Source organism: Podarcis melisellensis, assembly GCF_964234715.1.
Source record: "Podarcis melisellensis genome assembly, chromosome: Z".
NCBI classification, from domain to species: domain Eukaryota; kingdom Metazoa; phylum Chordata; class Lepidosauria; order Squamata; family Lacertidae; genus Podarcis; species Podarcis melisellensis.
This window is the reverse complement of record NC_138547.1, coordinates 5895077-5911102: the sequence shown is the minus strand read 5'-3', so window position 1 is coordinate 5911102 and position 16026 is coordinate 5895077. Positions and strand designations below refer to the sequence as shown.

Below are 16026 nucleotides of genomic sequence, written 5' to 3'. Positions count from 1 at the left end.
GAGTTTGAGTCCTGTCCCTGGGAGGGGTTACTTTAGTGACCTAGAGAGGATGCAAAAACCTTAACCGGAAAAGGCTCAGCCGAAATCCACCCCACCCCGGGCCAGGCAAAATTCACAACCATGTTTGCTGTCTGTGAACAGTCCACGTCCCATTTTTTTCATTTTTTTCATTTTCATGAGGGCAGGCAGGCTGTGAATGGGACTTATGTGTTCATCCCACTTACTGATTAATGTGCTGGACTGGGAAACCAGTATCAAATCCCCACTTGGCCAGAAAACGAACTGAGTGGCCTTGGGCCTGTCACCATCTCACCATCTCACCTGCTTTCACAGGGTCATTGGAATGATAAACTAGAGAGAGGGAGAACCGGGTAGCTTGAGTTTTCTAGAGGAAAGGTGGGATTTTAACTTAGTAAATAAATGTCCAGCTCTTGCTGGGTACCCCATTATCTTACCCAGAAGAAGAGCAGGCTTGTTTGCCTTCAGTCTGATTTGGCTCCATTATGATTCTGTGTAGCTGCTAGTCATTATTTCTCAGTCTTGCAGAGTTGCTGCGAGGACGAAGTGGCGCAACTCGCTCCTCTGCATGCCAGCAATAACTTGGCCTCCATGCTGCCTGAAGCCAAATCAGAGTGAGGGCAATAGTTCGCCCCCTCAATCTAGCATCTTGGGTGGGAGAGATGAAAAGAAGAAGACAAAAGTAGGTAAAAACTGAGCAGAAAGGGTACCCAACAAGAATAGGGACCATGGCTACTGTAAGTGCAGCCAGGACACAAATAGCCAGTGAAGAAGGGGGTTAAAAAGAATGAAAGGAGCGCAATTTTAAAATAAATACGTAAATAAAATGCCTTATATAGTGCTCATATATAGTACTTATATAGTAGCTGCTACAGAATCTGACAGATGCTCAGCAGTGCATGAGGCAGAGGTAGGTAGAATAGAACAGAGATGCTATGTAGTGAGGGTAAGAAAGGCTGAGGTTCAAATCCTGACTGCAAGGCAGTAGAGACTGGGCCATATGGCAAATGGGTCACTGCCCTATCAATCGCAGTCTGCCCTCAGCCAGCACTTCCCTCTCGCCTGCCTGCCTTCCTACCTAACAACCTGTGTAGGAGGGTCGCTCTAACTGACAGCCTCCTCTTCCTTAGTCTCAGTGTTGCCCCCCCCCCCCCGAATTCAGCAGGTAGGAATTCTAACCCTAGCATTTCCAACCAACACCAGCCACCACTGCACCAGGGGTGATACTTTCTCACACATACCTACCTTACAGGGTTGTTATGAGGATAAAAATGGGATGGCTCTATGAGCTCTTCAGATGGAGAGCCAGATGCAGATAATTATGATCTCTCCAATAGCAAGTTCTGGTGATGAGTGCCACCAGGAATGTGGGCACCAAAGAACAGGAGGGAGGCATCAGCACAGTTGGTTTAACTGTAGTGTTTGAAGAAGTTATAGAAAACAACAAGCTCTTCAGACTGGAGAATCTGTGGCTAGCTGGCTGGAACCCTGAACAGAAGCTCTCTGATAAGGAGGTGAGAAAATGCTGCAACATTTTGTTGCAGGACCCGCTTGTTCATATTGGTCATAATGATTCATAGAAAACAGGCCACTCTCTTCTGGGCTGCCTGTCCAGATTAGAACTCCTTGCCCAATGGCAGTGAATCACCCAGTTTTGTCTGACCCAATTTTCAAGCAAGAGGGGAGCAGTGGCAGCTGTCAGAGAGGATAAACATAGCACTGCAGTCAATAGGAATGATATATGGGACACAGCAGGGAAGGGGTGGGCTGTGGCAGCAGATTCAGGTCACGATCTTTTCCCTTTTTTCCTCATAAGAAAAGGACATGTCTAGCACCTGCAGATCCTACTGAATTGAGCTGGGAGTTATAATCCTTAAGTAGCTTCCATCTCTTCTCTCTCTCCCCATCTCCCTCCTTCCCTACCCCCCCTCCACATTTTGAGAACCTATAGATTCAGCATCAGCAAAACAGCACTAGGCAAGTTAGCTTAGAAAGGCACCTCAAGGAAGCAGCCTAACAGGGTGAGCCAGCATGCTATCCACCCAATGTCACTGGACTCTAACTCACATCATCACTGGCCATTTGCCATGCTGGGTGGGGCTGATGGGAGTTAGGGCTGATGGAAGACACTGAGGTACAATGGTTAGAGTGCTGGACTAAGACCTGGAAGAGCAGGGTTCAAATCTGCACTTAGCCATGAAGCTCCCTGGGTAACCTCAAACCAGTCACCACCTCTCAGCCTAACCTGCCTCACAGGATTGTCACAAAGAATAAAATAGGGAGTGGGAGAACCATGTGTACAACCCTGATTTCCTTGGAGGAATGGTGGGATATAAATGTAATAATACTAATGCTTATAGTACAAGAACAATACCATTGCCTTTAAAACATGGACAAAATCTTCTTTGTAGCATTTGGCATTATGCAACAGGAGCATAAAGGAAGAGGCAGTCCTCAGGTTGGTTAATGAAACCTGTAATATACTATAGAATGCCCAAAGAGTTTCTATTATTCCAAATATTCCCCACAGATTCAGCTGAGACTTTGAGTCATGGGGGCAAGGTCTGGGACCTAGTAGATTAGAGTACATTAGGATCTTGGTTGTGTCAGGAAGGATTTCAGCAGCGCGTACTAGGGGGAATTAAAGAACCTTTTAATGAGGGTGAAAGAGGAGAGCGAAAAATATGGTCTGAAGCTCAACATCAAAAAAACCCCTAAGATCATGGTCACTGGTCCCATCACCTCTTGGCAAACAGAAGGGAAAGAAATGGAGGCAGTAAGAGATTTTACTTTCTTGGGCTCCATGATCACTGCAGATGGTGACAGCAGTCACAAAATTAAAAGACACCTGCTTCTTGGGAGAAAAGCAATGACAAACCTAGACAGCGTCTTAAAAAGCAGAGACATCACCTTGCTGACAAAGGTCCGTATAGTTAAAGCTATGGTTTTCCCAGTAGTGATGTATGGAAGTGAGAGCTGGACCATAAAGAAGGCTGATCACCGAAGGATTGATGCTTTTGAATTATGGTGTGGGAAGAGACTCTTGGGAGTCCCATGGACTGCAAGAAGATCAAACCGATCCATTCTGAAGGAAATCAGCCTTGAGGGCTCACTGGAAGGACAGATCCTGAAGCTGAGGCTCCAATACTTTGGCCACCTCATGAGAAGAGAAGACTCCCTGGAAAAGACCCTGATGTTGGGAAAGAGAAGGGGACGACAGAGGACGAGATGGTTGGACAGTGTTCTCGAAGCTATGAACATGAGTTTGACAAGCTGCGGGAGGCAGTGGAAGACAGGAGTGCCTGACGTGCTCTGGTCCATGGGGTAATGAAGAGTCAGACACGATTAAATGAATCAGCAACAACAATAGTGGCACCTGGGTGCCATGCACTCTGGTTTCATTTTTTTTTTATAAAAATTTTTATTAAGATCTTTTACAGATACATATTTAACAAACAGAATAGGTTTCATAACATCCTTTCATTCTATTGTGGACTCCCTCACGTCTCCCGCTTCCACTTTCATCATTAAAAACGAATTTTTCCAAGCAAATTATCATCTTATTTATGCTCTTAAGTGCAATATTTAGATTAAACTCAAATAAAAAATTATAATTTAATGGTAGACAGTTATTTCTGCTCTGGCTTCCTTGTTAGGATTCAACCAAATTACAGTACTTTTGTAAATAAATCTTAAATTTCTTCCAGTCTTCTTCAACCCTCTCCTCTCCCAGGTCGCGGATTCTGCCAGTCATCTCAGCCAGTTGCATATAGTCCATCAGCTGCATCTGCCATTCTTCCAGTGTGGGTAGATCTTGGGTTTTCCAGCTCTTAGCAATAAGTATCCTTGCCGCCGTTGTAGCGTACATAAAAAATGTTCTATCCTTCTTTAACACGTTCTGGCCGACCATGCACTCTGGTTTCAAACCCCCCCAGGCTCAAAGAAGACTCAGAAGGAAAGGACGAATCATGTGGGGAGCCATTGTCTGCCCCACCCCCCGCACTCCAGGAGCTTCCAGGCTAGAGGGCAAAGCTTTGTCAAAATCCCACAATCCAGAAAGCATTTTAACAATCCATTTTAACAATATCAGAGCCAGCTGCTACAGAATCAGGCAATGACCCTTTGAGAAACAACAAGGGCAGGGTTAACATCAGGTCCAGACCAACTAACCTTTATAAGGCCTAAGAGTGGCGCTGAGATAACTGTCCTTCGGCGAGTTCCTAGCCAGCATGTGCCAGTGATTTTTTCAGGGTCCTGAAAGGCCAGGGTTTCGGGCCTTTTGTGATCCTGCCTAATCTATCTTGACTTTACCCTAAAAGAGGTGACTCTGCTCCTCGGGACAGAAGATTGCCCTTCTAGCAAGTGCCATTGCTTCAACCCAATTTTGCTAGAATTTAAGCTGTGAATTTGGTGTCTCTGGATGGACTGGAGGGTGTGAAGAATGGCAAATACTCCAAAGCCCAACAAAAACTGCCCCATTTGACTCAAACACATCACCATGAAATCTACCGTATTTTTTGCTCTATAAGACTCACTTTTTCCCTCCTAAAAAGTAAGGGGAAATGTGTATGCGTCTTTTGGAGTGAATGCAGGCTGCGCAGCTATCACAGAAGCCAGAACAGCAAGAGGAATTGATGTTTTCACTGCGCAGCGATCCCTCTTGCTGTTCTGGCTTCTGAGATTCAGATTTTTTTTTTCTTGTTTTCCTCCTCCAAAAACTAGGTGCGTCTTGTGGTCTGGTGCGTCTTATAGAGCAAAAAATAGGGTAACTGCTCCCCACTGAGACCCAGAGAAGGTCAAGCCTTCAGATCTAACCCTGAAACCTGACAACCCAATTGATGGTATCATACGACCACATTGCTCTTTAGTAATAACAAAAGGAATCCAAACTGGCAGTCTTGATTCACAGTGTAATCCAAACAAGGGCTGAGTGGTTTGCTGCTGTAGTCATTCATACTATCATTCATCGTCTCTTTATTCTTAACATGCTTGCTATGGCTAACTGCCATGATTGCAACCACTACAGTTATGATTTCAGATGCTAGTGGACAGCAGCTCCAGCCAGACCAAGCTAATGGCTGGGATGAGTGAAAGTGTAGTCTAACAACATCTGGGGATACACAGTTTCTTCCTACTTGAAATTAGCCTTTGGTCTGATTCCACAAGACTCTTTTTAGCTTTTTCGTCTTCATTTAATTTCCCCCTCAGTTTATAACCTACCTGGCACATAGAAAACTAAGATATCACAAAGATGACTAAGCTACAATCCTTTCCCTTGATGAGCAAGATGGGAAGTTTTTGAGTTAAGAGAATTGTCCAAGAGTCTAATCTCCCTCTCTACATTCAAAAGTGGGAGGGCTAGCATCTCCAGCTAAGGATCTCAGGAGCAGAGATGGGTTGGGAAAGGCCATTGCCAGAGATCACCAAGGAGCCACTGCAACACAGAACAGAAAGGGAGCATAAGAAGACCTCTACTGGGTCAGAACAAAGGCCCATCTACTCCAACATTCTTTTATGATAACGGCCAAACAGATTCTTCCCAGAAGCCAAGTGCAACAACCCCCCTCCCTCATTTGTGTTTCTCATGCTGCCTTCAAAAGTGGAGGGAGAACATAAACCACAATGGCTAGCAGCAACTGATAGCCTTATCCTCCATGAATTTGTTGAATCCTATTGGAGATGACTATGATTAAGCAGTATACAAATTGTTGAAATCATCATCATCATCAACAACAACTTTGGTAGCCAGCACTACATCCTGAAGAAGTGAATTGCATAGTTTAATTCAGTGCTGTGCAAAGACAATAGCAGGCTGTTGGGAGTGAGGGGGGAAGAGTGTGCTTAACATGACAAAGATCCCATGTCAAACTCCTGGTTAAGGCATCAGGACTGAAAAAGGTTTCAGAATGTCATTGTTAGCAGCACTAGTCAAGATGGGCCAGTGGTGTAACTCAGTTATCAGATAGCTTTGTATGAGCAAGACTAGAAGTGGTTACATAACAGGGAGAATAGGATGGGTGCCTTACAATATATCTGTGACCTTTAAAACTACGCTTTAGCCTTACCCTCCTCTTCTCTCTCTCTCTCCCCCCCACTATAATTGAGAAGGTGGCTCTCAGAATAATTAGCTAAGATCTTTGACTTTCTTCTCCAGCTGCTTTGCAAGAGCTCATTAAGCATTATTTACAGGGCCACAGGTAATGTGTCTCCTCTGATCTGATTAGCAGCCAAGCACAAACCACTGTCACGAATCAGTAATCTGTTGTGGCTTGAAGGACAGTTTAGGGGAAAGAGCAACATCTCCAAGATACCACTTACTGTCCTGAGTTGCTAGAGTCTGTAAGGAAGAGGAAAGGAGGAGGAAGGACCATCACAACCAGAATGACATCACGTTGGTCAATCTAGCACAGCTGTAGGGACATAGGAAGCTGCTAGCAAGGGTAGGATCTATCTAGACCAGTCCACACTTAGGGTAGCCCACATAGTATCCTCTATATCTTGTTGGGCTCCAGCTCCCATCATCCCCAGTCAACATAATAACAATAATAACAATAATTTATTATTTGTATCTCACCCATCTGGCTGGGTCTCCCCAGCCACTCTGGGAGGCTTCCAACAGAGATTAAAAATACATTAAAATGTCACACATTAGAAACTTCCCTAAACAGGGCTGCCTTCAGATGTATTCTAAATGTCAGGTAGTTGTTTATCTCTTTGACATCTGATGGGAGGGTGTTCCACAGGGCAGGCGCCACTACTGAGAAGGCCCTCTGCCTTGTTCCCTGTAGCTTTGCTTCTTGCAGTGAGGAAACCACCAGAAGGCCCTTGGCGCTGGTCCTCAGTGTCTGGGGAGAATGATGGGGGTGGAGACGCTCCTTCAGGTATACTGGGAGTTTAATGGCCAGAGATGATGGAAGTTGCCATGCAGTAGTACTACGGGGAGTCAGTCTTGTTTAGACTGACTGACAGTAGCTCTTCAGGACTGCAGGCAGGGATCTCTTCAAGCCCTACCTGTTCTTTCACCTGAAACATTCTGTATGTAAACCACTGAGCTTCATCCCTTTCTCCTGCTACTCTGAGGAGCAATATTCTCCCAGGATCTCAAATAGAATTCCTTCTCAGCTCTAACATATGTGGCAGGGATGGCAACCATTGGCAAGGGATCTTTTATGGTAGATTCATTAAGGGTTTAGCCAATCTGTGCTTCAGCGTATCTGTGGTCACAATTGGAAGATGGCATCAGAGTTGGGCTACAGTTCCCATAATCCTGAGCTATTAGCTATGCTTGCTGGGGTTGAAAGGAGATGGAACCCAAGAACAGCTGGAAGGCCACAGGAGCCCCACTCATGACTTTAAATCACCACCATCCATATTGTATGCTTCAGTGTTGCTTTTTCACACACCCTCCCCTTAATCTCATTGACTGAGTCAACCAGGCTCAGTTAAATTATTTTGCAGAGAGTACCCTCAGATATAAAACCCCACACTGGATGCTTCTGGCTTTGGAATGCTTCTGGCTAGAACTTTTGGCTGGGAATGTTATCATTATTATAGTTCAGGACAGAGAACCTGTACCCTCCAGGTTGTTGGATGCAAAATCCCATCATCCCTGACCATTGGCAATACTGGCTGGGACTCCAGGGCAAAGCAGGGCAGGCAGATCATTGCACATCAAGGTCCTATGCCACCATCTTATGTCAACCCTTGCCAAAATGTTCTGTTTCAAGAGTTTCCATGGACTCTTGCTGCTGGGGAACCAGCCAGTGGCACTTCCATCAGCCTACATGTTAGGCAGGTGGAAGGAGGAGCTCCACATTAGTGAAGTGCTGGTGGCATCATTTCAAAGACAGAGGCCAGCAGAACTGGATGGAAGGGCACCTTGGCTCAATCCACCACCACCACCCAAGGCCAGCACAAAGATAGTTTTGACTGCACCCTAAACCAAACGAAGTAAGATCATGTTAGGTGTCAGTTGCCCCACTGCATTTGCATTCCTTGACCGCTGAGAAGAGTGATTCCATCCACAGCTTTCCTTATATTATCACAAGTAAAAGGACGAGAAACATGCATCAGCAACGAAAGAGAAGGAAAAACAGAATATGGCTGGTCTTAAAGGTTCCTAGTTCAGATTATTTGGGTTTACAGAATGTATGAGTAGGGTGTATGATGAAGTAGTATTGTTCTGAGGGCCAGTGTCGGGGGGGGAGGGGCAGAAGCAAAACAAAGGTTGCATAAGCACCATACATTTGAAATACACACATGTGAACAGGGCAGTGAATTCAGGGTGGGGAATTTTCATTCAATGCTACAAAACTTCAGGGAAAGTCATGGAACATCCTAGAGAGGGAATGGAATGGAGATCAGAGGAACTGATGCCAGTAAGTCCAACTCCTTTCTCCCCTTACCTTGTAAGTGGAGTTTGCTCTCAGCGCTTTGCAGAAGGACAGAACTCACAGAGTCCAGATTGTCGTAACTGTTACAGCCCAATGGGCCTGTCCGTGTTTCGGTTACCTAATGCAGCAGAGATTTTAAAAAGAAAGCAAGCAAAATCATTTCCTTTGCCAACAGTATGTAAAGACTAGGGAATGGTATGTAAGTAGAGCCTGTTGGATCAGAACAAAAGGCCCATATGGTCTACCACTCTGTTTTCATGATGGCCGATAGCATATCTAATGGAAGTCCTCATGCATTACTTGAGGGTAAGAGTTGTCTCTGCATTTGTGATTCCAAGAAACTGGTATTCAGAGGCATTTAGTGCCTCCAGTTGTGAAGGGAGAGCCTTGCCATGGTGGCTTGTACCCATCAATATTTATTTTTTACTCAAAGAATTTGCCTTATCTTCTTTTAAAGCCTTCCAAGTTGGTGGCCATCACTGCCATGTGTAGGAGAGAGAACCACAATTTAACTCTGCCCTCTGTAAAGTTCTTTCATTTAATAGTCCTTTCTAAATTTCACAAAATTCATTCAGCTTGTGTTATATGGGAGGGAGGGGGGAATTCTGTTCACTTTCTACACACCATCAATTCCTCTATGAGGGGGTCATGTTTCCAGAATCCCCTGGAGAATTCCTCTTCCCCATTGCTTCCACACTTGAGGAGGAGCTTAAAGTGACAAGAGTAGTCAGAACAGCTGTTGAGGAGGAACCCTCAAAGTTTGCCTAGGCAGCTAGCTAGCGGAGAGTGTTGTATAGCACTTGCATGTTGGGAGCCAATGTAACTGAGTGCCTTGCCAACAAAGAATTAAAACCCAGTCATTTGTCCTTGTTGGTCCAGGTGTGGGTTGGGATGCTCACAGGGTTGTTGTGGGGAATGAATGAGAAGGCAGAGAACCATGTGCACCACCTTGAACTTCTCGGAGAAAAGGTAGGATATAAATGCAAAAAAATTGCAAAGCAACTTCCAGTGGTGGGGTTTTTTTTGGGGGGGGGAGGGGATTGCAGCCTGTAATAGCTTAATTAGACCTTTGCTTGGGGAATGTGACTTCTTTTCTCCCCGCCCCCCTGCTCCATTCATCCAGTATCAGTAGATTGCTTTCACAGATTGAAAAGGTCTTTGTCTGAATGCCCATTTCTGCTTCTTTTGTCAGTGCCCCTCCGCTGCTACTCTCCCGTGCCTTGTTCTGCATCCCTGACCACCTGTATCTGGAAAAGTATTGTCCAGTCCTATTGTCAGCTCTTGTTGCTGATACACCTGAGAGCCTGTGAAAAGACTTCCAAGCTAAATTGTGCAGCATAAAAGACTGGACAGAAACAACAGTTACCATTGTGTGAGCTCCTTTCTCTCTGTGTGTGTGCAAAGACGCTCCTCTCCACCTCCCTGGTTGGGTTTTGTGAGGTGTTGACTAGAGCTGAACTTGACATACACAGAAGCTGCAGGGGCTGGTTCATTAGGGCAGATAGGGCACTGCCAACTAGTCCACGCCTGCCTGCCTGCTTACAACCAAACCAGGGGGGTAGGGTGGCACCTCCTTGTCTTCCTAAATCCCTTGTGGAACTCAGCAAGAAATAGGATGGGAACAAAAGTTGAATTAGTTTGACTGTCTATCAGTGACTCTGGTTCCACCAACTGTTGGCCTTCCTGTCTTCAGCTCTTCCATACCCTATGGGCAGCAGCCAGTGGGGTTTTTTTCTGGGGGTACTCAAGGGTATGCATTACCAGCACATTTTTTTTTAAGGCTAAAAGTGTGGCAGGGATCCCCAAGTGATATCTAGTACAACCCTCTGAAATGCAGTAATCACAGCTGAATTCCTGGCATATGGCCATCCAACCTGTTTTAAAACGTCCAATAAATAAGAGCCCATCATTTTCCATTCCACTGCCGAGCAGCTCTAACCGTCGGCAAGTTCTTCCTAATGTATAGTTAGAATTTCCTTTCTTATCATTTGAATCCATTGGTCTGAGTCGTGCCTTCTGGAGCAAGAGAAAACAAGCCTACTCCATCTTCAGTGTGACAGCCCTTCAGATATTTGAAGATGACTATCATATCCCCCTCTCAATCTCCTCTCCTCCAGGCTATACATACCCAACTCCTCAACCATTCTTCATAAGGCTTTGTTTCCTTCTGAGAAGGAAACTGTTGGCTTAACTTTTGTGGGTTTGGGCACCTGTGTCTGCAGGGGCTGATTTTGGGGAGGAAGCAAAGTGCTTTAGAAGCAGAAAGAAAAGAAAATGGGTGTTGTGTTCTAATTGGTGGTGATAGTGGCAACAGTTCCTTTTATTCTTATTCTTATTTTTGCCTTGCCTGTGGTGGTGGTGGTGGAGCTTCTCGAGACTGCTACCTATTCCTTCCAAATGTTTTGGACTGATGCGGCACAGCAACACTTTGGAAGAACAGCATTTGGAACAAACACATCATCATCACCACCAGCAGCAGCAAGACCTTATTGTCCAAAGGAGTAGGCATCTTCCACCCTCCTCATCCTAACACTTTCATTGGTCAACACTGCCTTTTTGTTTATTATGCACAATAAACCCTTTCCCTCAATTTCTCATTTTTCCGATCTCAAGTTCAGCTATTTACATTTCTGCACCAGTTCCCAATTCTTTATATATGAAAAGTCCTCATGACATTTCATCAGCAACATAACATGTACTGACCTGGACCCTGACCCTTATCTAAAGCCCTTCTTAATGCCTCCTCCACGAGAGGGTGACAACATGAGAACAAGCCTTTTCTGTGGTGGCTTCCTCTTTGTGGAATGCTGTCCCTAGGGGGGCTCACTTGGCATCTAAAGTTAGCATTTGGCTAATTAAATAATCTATGGCTTTAAAAAAAGGGGGGGTTGTTTTGTTGCTGCTGCAGTGGTTGTTTTATATATTTTGTGTTTCTGTACAGTGAACTGCCCTGTGATCTTTGGATAAAGGGTGGTATATAAATTTAATTAATAAAAATCATGCACATTTCTCCTTGTATTCAAATTATAATGTATATGCACACTTTCTAATAGTTAATACATTTTTTGCACACACTATTTAGTTAGGGAAGTGCACCACAAATTTAAGAGAAGAAAGAATTTCAAAGGATGTATGTGTTTAAAATCATTTATCGTTTGAGGAAGAGAAAATCAAGTAGTTTCAGCTTTTAAAGGCAAACTGAATCAAAATTCTCCCCAATCCTTACCTGCAACAAAATGCCTCCTAAATGCTGTGATGTTCTTCCTTTCCATCACAACATCAGTACCCTCACTCTCTTTAAATCCAGTTTCCTCAGGGTCAGTGAACACATGCAACCAAAGCCATACCTTGATTGCTCCGGTAGAGATCTGGATCTCATGAAGGCGCCTCATAGTTCCATCCCGGTCCAAGAAATAGGAGGAGGCGAGCTGGTGAAGGGACTCGACACTTTGGGAGGCATTGCCTGACTTTCGATCGAGTCGGCTTTTATCCATGTACATGGTCAAAGCCTCCTCTCCTAGCAGGGAAAAGAAGAAAGCATGAATGCGAGGAAGAGGAAGAAGAGGGGGAGGAGGAGGAGGAGGAATAAGAAAGGAGGAGGAAGGAGAAGGAAGAGATTGGTGAGAAGGAGAAGAATCACGGTGATGATAAGGAGTAGGTGTAAAAGTGTTGCTACATCACTGACACCCAAAGTATGAAAAAGAACCATCAGGAAAGCTTCACATCTCAGTGCAAGCCTGCCATTTTACATTCTCTTCATTGATGTTGTTTTAAACCATAAGCAACAAACTCATCATTTCGAACACTAGGAAGAATCTAGGGTGATGTGGAAAGTGCATGGGATTTTGTGAAACCTGACAAAGGACACATGGAGGATCTGTGCTTCTATTTAAAAAGTAAAGGCTTCTAGTACTTATATGTGCTTGACAACATTGACACAGTGTCTGCAGAACAATAGCACAATTAGGGCTAGGAGTGTTGTCTCGGCAATACGCGCACACACACAAACACGCACAGAGAGAGATTTTTTCCAAACTTAAGTTATACATATGCACTCCTATTTCCTCATATAGTTCTGATGCCAAGTGTACCCCAAACCATCCCAGGTCAGATCAGGGCTGCTCTGAAGCACCAAATCAGGTCCTAAATCAAATGGGGGGGCGACATACACAGAGCTACTATGGAGTAGCAGTCACTGGGATGAAAGAAGTGGTGTCACAATTGTGAGCATGCCCATTTTCACCTGCAAAAAGCATGGGTGGATATGTTCGAGGAAGGGAGGAAAAGAGCAACACATCACCTCCCTGGAAAGAGCCAGCAACAGTAATCAAGAAGGGTTAATAGATTTTTTTCTGCATTATTAAGTCCTAATTTCTCATTTATTAAGCAGACGCAGTGTTCAAAGTCATCTTCCCTTCAGGGCATTCCCTGAAAATTAGCTTTCAGCTCTGCCCACTCCATCCTCAAGCAGATGCAGTCCAAGGAACTGCCTAGCACATTCTCTCTTTACTTCTACTTCTTCTTTTGTACAGAAACAAAAAGAGGACAGGGCCTTTTACTGGCACTGGGACAAAGGGATTGGCACTGGGACAGATCAGAATTAGGCTGGGAGGGCCAGACATGCTGCAACAAATGAGACCTCCCTAATCTTGTTGCACACTTTCCGCTTCTGGGAAGCCTTTTTTGCTGCCAATGAAGAGGTTTCCTTGATATGCAAGTAGCAGCCTCAGAGAGGTGATATTTGCCATGACCATGGAACTTAAAGAACAATTTGAAGACTTCTGCAATTAAGAGCTAGTGTTTTAAGATGCTTCCAGGTGTCCTGTTTATTGAACTTTCATCCACTCAAGGAGATTAGATGGTGTTGGCTATTTAATTACTTTTCTTTCCTATCTGTATACAATGAGGCTGGATGATGTAGCATCAAAGCAAGTGTTGTCCCACACTTCTCAGTGCATTTTCCGGCTGCTCTCCTTATCCCCAGAAGTCTAATCTTTCGGGAAAGTATGGTTGTTGCACAAGACCTCTCAATCACCTATAATTGTGCAACTTGGATTTGTGATTAAATCCCATTTTGTGATTAAATCCCACTTGAAAATAGCAACAGGCTGGAAGAGACACAAGTGTGGTTGTTTTTCCTTCTCCCTCCCAATCTCCCCTTCCTTTTCTGTCATGTCTTTTAGAGCATGAGCCTAAATGCTGTGACCATATTATTACTGATTCTTCTAAGCTACTAAGGGAGTCTTATTTTGGCTGGAAAATGACCCTCTACACACACACATCCATGGTCCCGTGGTTGCTCAGGCTTCCCCTCAGCCACTATCTGCACAAGGAAAGAAAAAAGCACATTAATTGCATCCACACAATTAACACAAGCTCTAATTTAGTCCATTGGTCTACATCAGGGACTGGACTGGGTGTTTCCAGAACTCAGGTGTTAAGCAGGTGGCAACAGAGGCTAAGACTATGGCTGTGCACATTTCTACATTCCTTGATTTTCTGATTAGGTTTGAGCCCCACCAGAAGGCTTACCATCAAGTTATGACATACATGCACAAAGATGCTGTCACAAATCAAACACTGGAGGGTTATCTCAGCTCATATCCCCCCCCTGAAAATACCATACCATAGTAACGAACAATAACAATACACCCCCCTGCCTCTGCCCATAGTTTAAAGGTCCTAAATTATTTAGTTAGCCAAAGGTCTGGGGGAAGAAGAATATTACATAACTTTAGGTGCCAGGTGCACCTCTCTGGGGAGAACATTCCACAAACAGGAAGCCACCGCATAAAAGGCCTGTTGTGTGCTCTCCAGACCTCATGCAGAGGAAGCACACTAAGAAGGGCCTCTGATGATGATTGGAGGGTCCAAGTTGGGGAGAAGGAGAGTCCTTGAGGTATTGTGGTTCTGAGCTGTTTAAGGTTTTATAGGTCAAAACCAGCACTTTGAATTGGGCCTGGAACCTAATTAGCAGACAGTGCTGTCAGGCCAGGACTGGATTTTATATGCTCTTTATTGTCCTGGTGAGCAACCAGGTTGCTGAATTCTGCATCATCTCAAGTTTCTGGACAGTCCTACATGCAACATGTTGCAGTAATCTAACCTAGAGCTGTTAGACTTGCATAGGCATCTGGTCTACTCATGTAACAGAATGAGGTGCTGGAGTCCTGATATGGAGAATGTGAGAAGGGGAAGCTGTGTTATTCATTAACTACAACTCCTGTCATCCTATTCTGCCTTAGTCAGACCACACCTGGAATACTTTGTCCAATTCTGGGCACCACAATTTAAGAAGGATGTTGACAAGTTGGAATGGGTGCAGATGAGGGCAACCAAGATGATCAAGGTTTTGGACACTAAGCCTTATGAGGAGTGCTTGAAGGAGCTGAGTATGTTACCTGGAAAAGAGGAGACTGAGAGGAGATATGATAGCCACCTTCAACTATATTAAGGGCTGTCACATGGAGGAGGGAGCTTGTTTTCTCTGGAGGGTAGGAATCGAACCAATGGCTTCAAGTTTCAAGAAATGGGATTCCGTCTAAACATTCGGGAAAACTTTCTGACAATAAGAGCTGTTCAGCAGTGGCGCAGACTCCTATGACAGGTGGTGGATTCTCTTTCCTTGGAGGTTTTTAAAGAGAGGATGGATGGTCATCTGCCATGGACTCTTTAGCTGAAATTCCTGCATTGCAGGGGGTTGGACTAGATGTCCCTTGGGGTCCCTTCCAACTCTAAGATTCTATGATCCCTGACAGTTGACCATGCTTCCTGTGGCTGCTTAGAGTTAGAGTCCAACAATATCTGAAGCATATTAGAATGGGCAAAAGTGCTCTTGAAAGTGTATCACTTTTGCATTCTGCCTTCCCACCCCAATTTTATCTGGTTATCAAGATAGACAGATGACTCCCTGCTTCAGAAACCAGTTTAGGGCAAGCTATTTCACTGATGAGTTTCAGAGAGATGAGATGTCATTCATAGGTAATGGTGTGTTGATCTGCAGGTCCTCAGTGATCCTCAGTGTGAAAAATTAGATCAGAGCTAGAACTCACCCCCAGGTTGAGCTCAGTGGTAGAGCCTCAGCATCTCTAGGAAGGACTGGCCTGAAATCTTAGAGACCCTCTGTCAGTCAGTGTAGACAATAGCTAGATGGACCAATGGTATGACTCATAAGGCCGCTTCTTATGTTCCTACTTTTGTACTTTTGCAAATCTTGGTATTTCCACTAGTTGGAAGATACCACCCTCTTCCACCTGAATGTTACTGTTTTGGTTGCAGCTGTGGACACCATTTTGATGCAAAGGCAGCAAAACATTGAGAGATTACTCACTGTAGAGCTTAGAGGCTTAGTTCTTATCTCTGAGGGGACTGTCTTTTCGGTAGCACTTAAGAACACTAGAAGATCTCTGTTGGATCAGACCTAAGGACTGCCTCAGGTGTGGTGGCCTTTTTCAGCCCAAGGCCCACATTTCCTCCAGGGCAAGCTTACTGACAGTGGTAGGTGGGACCACAGACAAAAAGTAGGTGGAACAAATAATGCACCTACATTTGGCTAGTTCTCTCTCTCCGCCCCCCACCCCACCCTGACAAGCAAGAACACATCCCAGGCAGGGGG

General features: G+C 44.7%; 1 protein-coding gene across 2 annotated transcripts in view; it reads right to left on the bottom strand.

Moving 5' to 3' along the window:
* Window positions 1-16026, bottom strand: part of BRINP1 (BMP/retinoic acid inducible neural specific 1) — a 106747-nt gene that overhangs the window by 18346 nt on the left and 72375 nt on the right. For both annotated transcript variants that reach the window (XM_081896412.1, XM_081896413.1), the window contains exons 4-5: window positions 11759-11928; window positions 8424-8529 (exon numbers count right to left, since the gene is read on the bottom strand). In XM_081896412.1, coding sequence (XP_081752538.1) covers window positions 8424-8529; window positions 11759-11928 — 276 coding nt within the window. The remainder of the gene's footprint in view (window positions 1-8423; window positions 8530-11758; window positions 11929-16026) is intronic.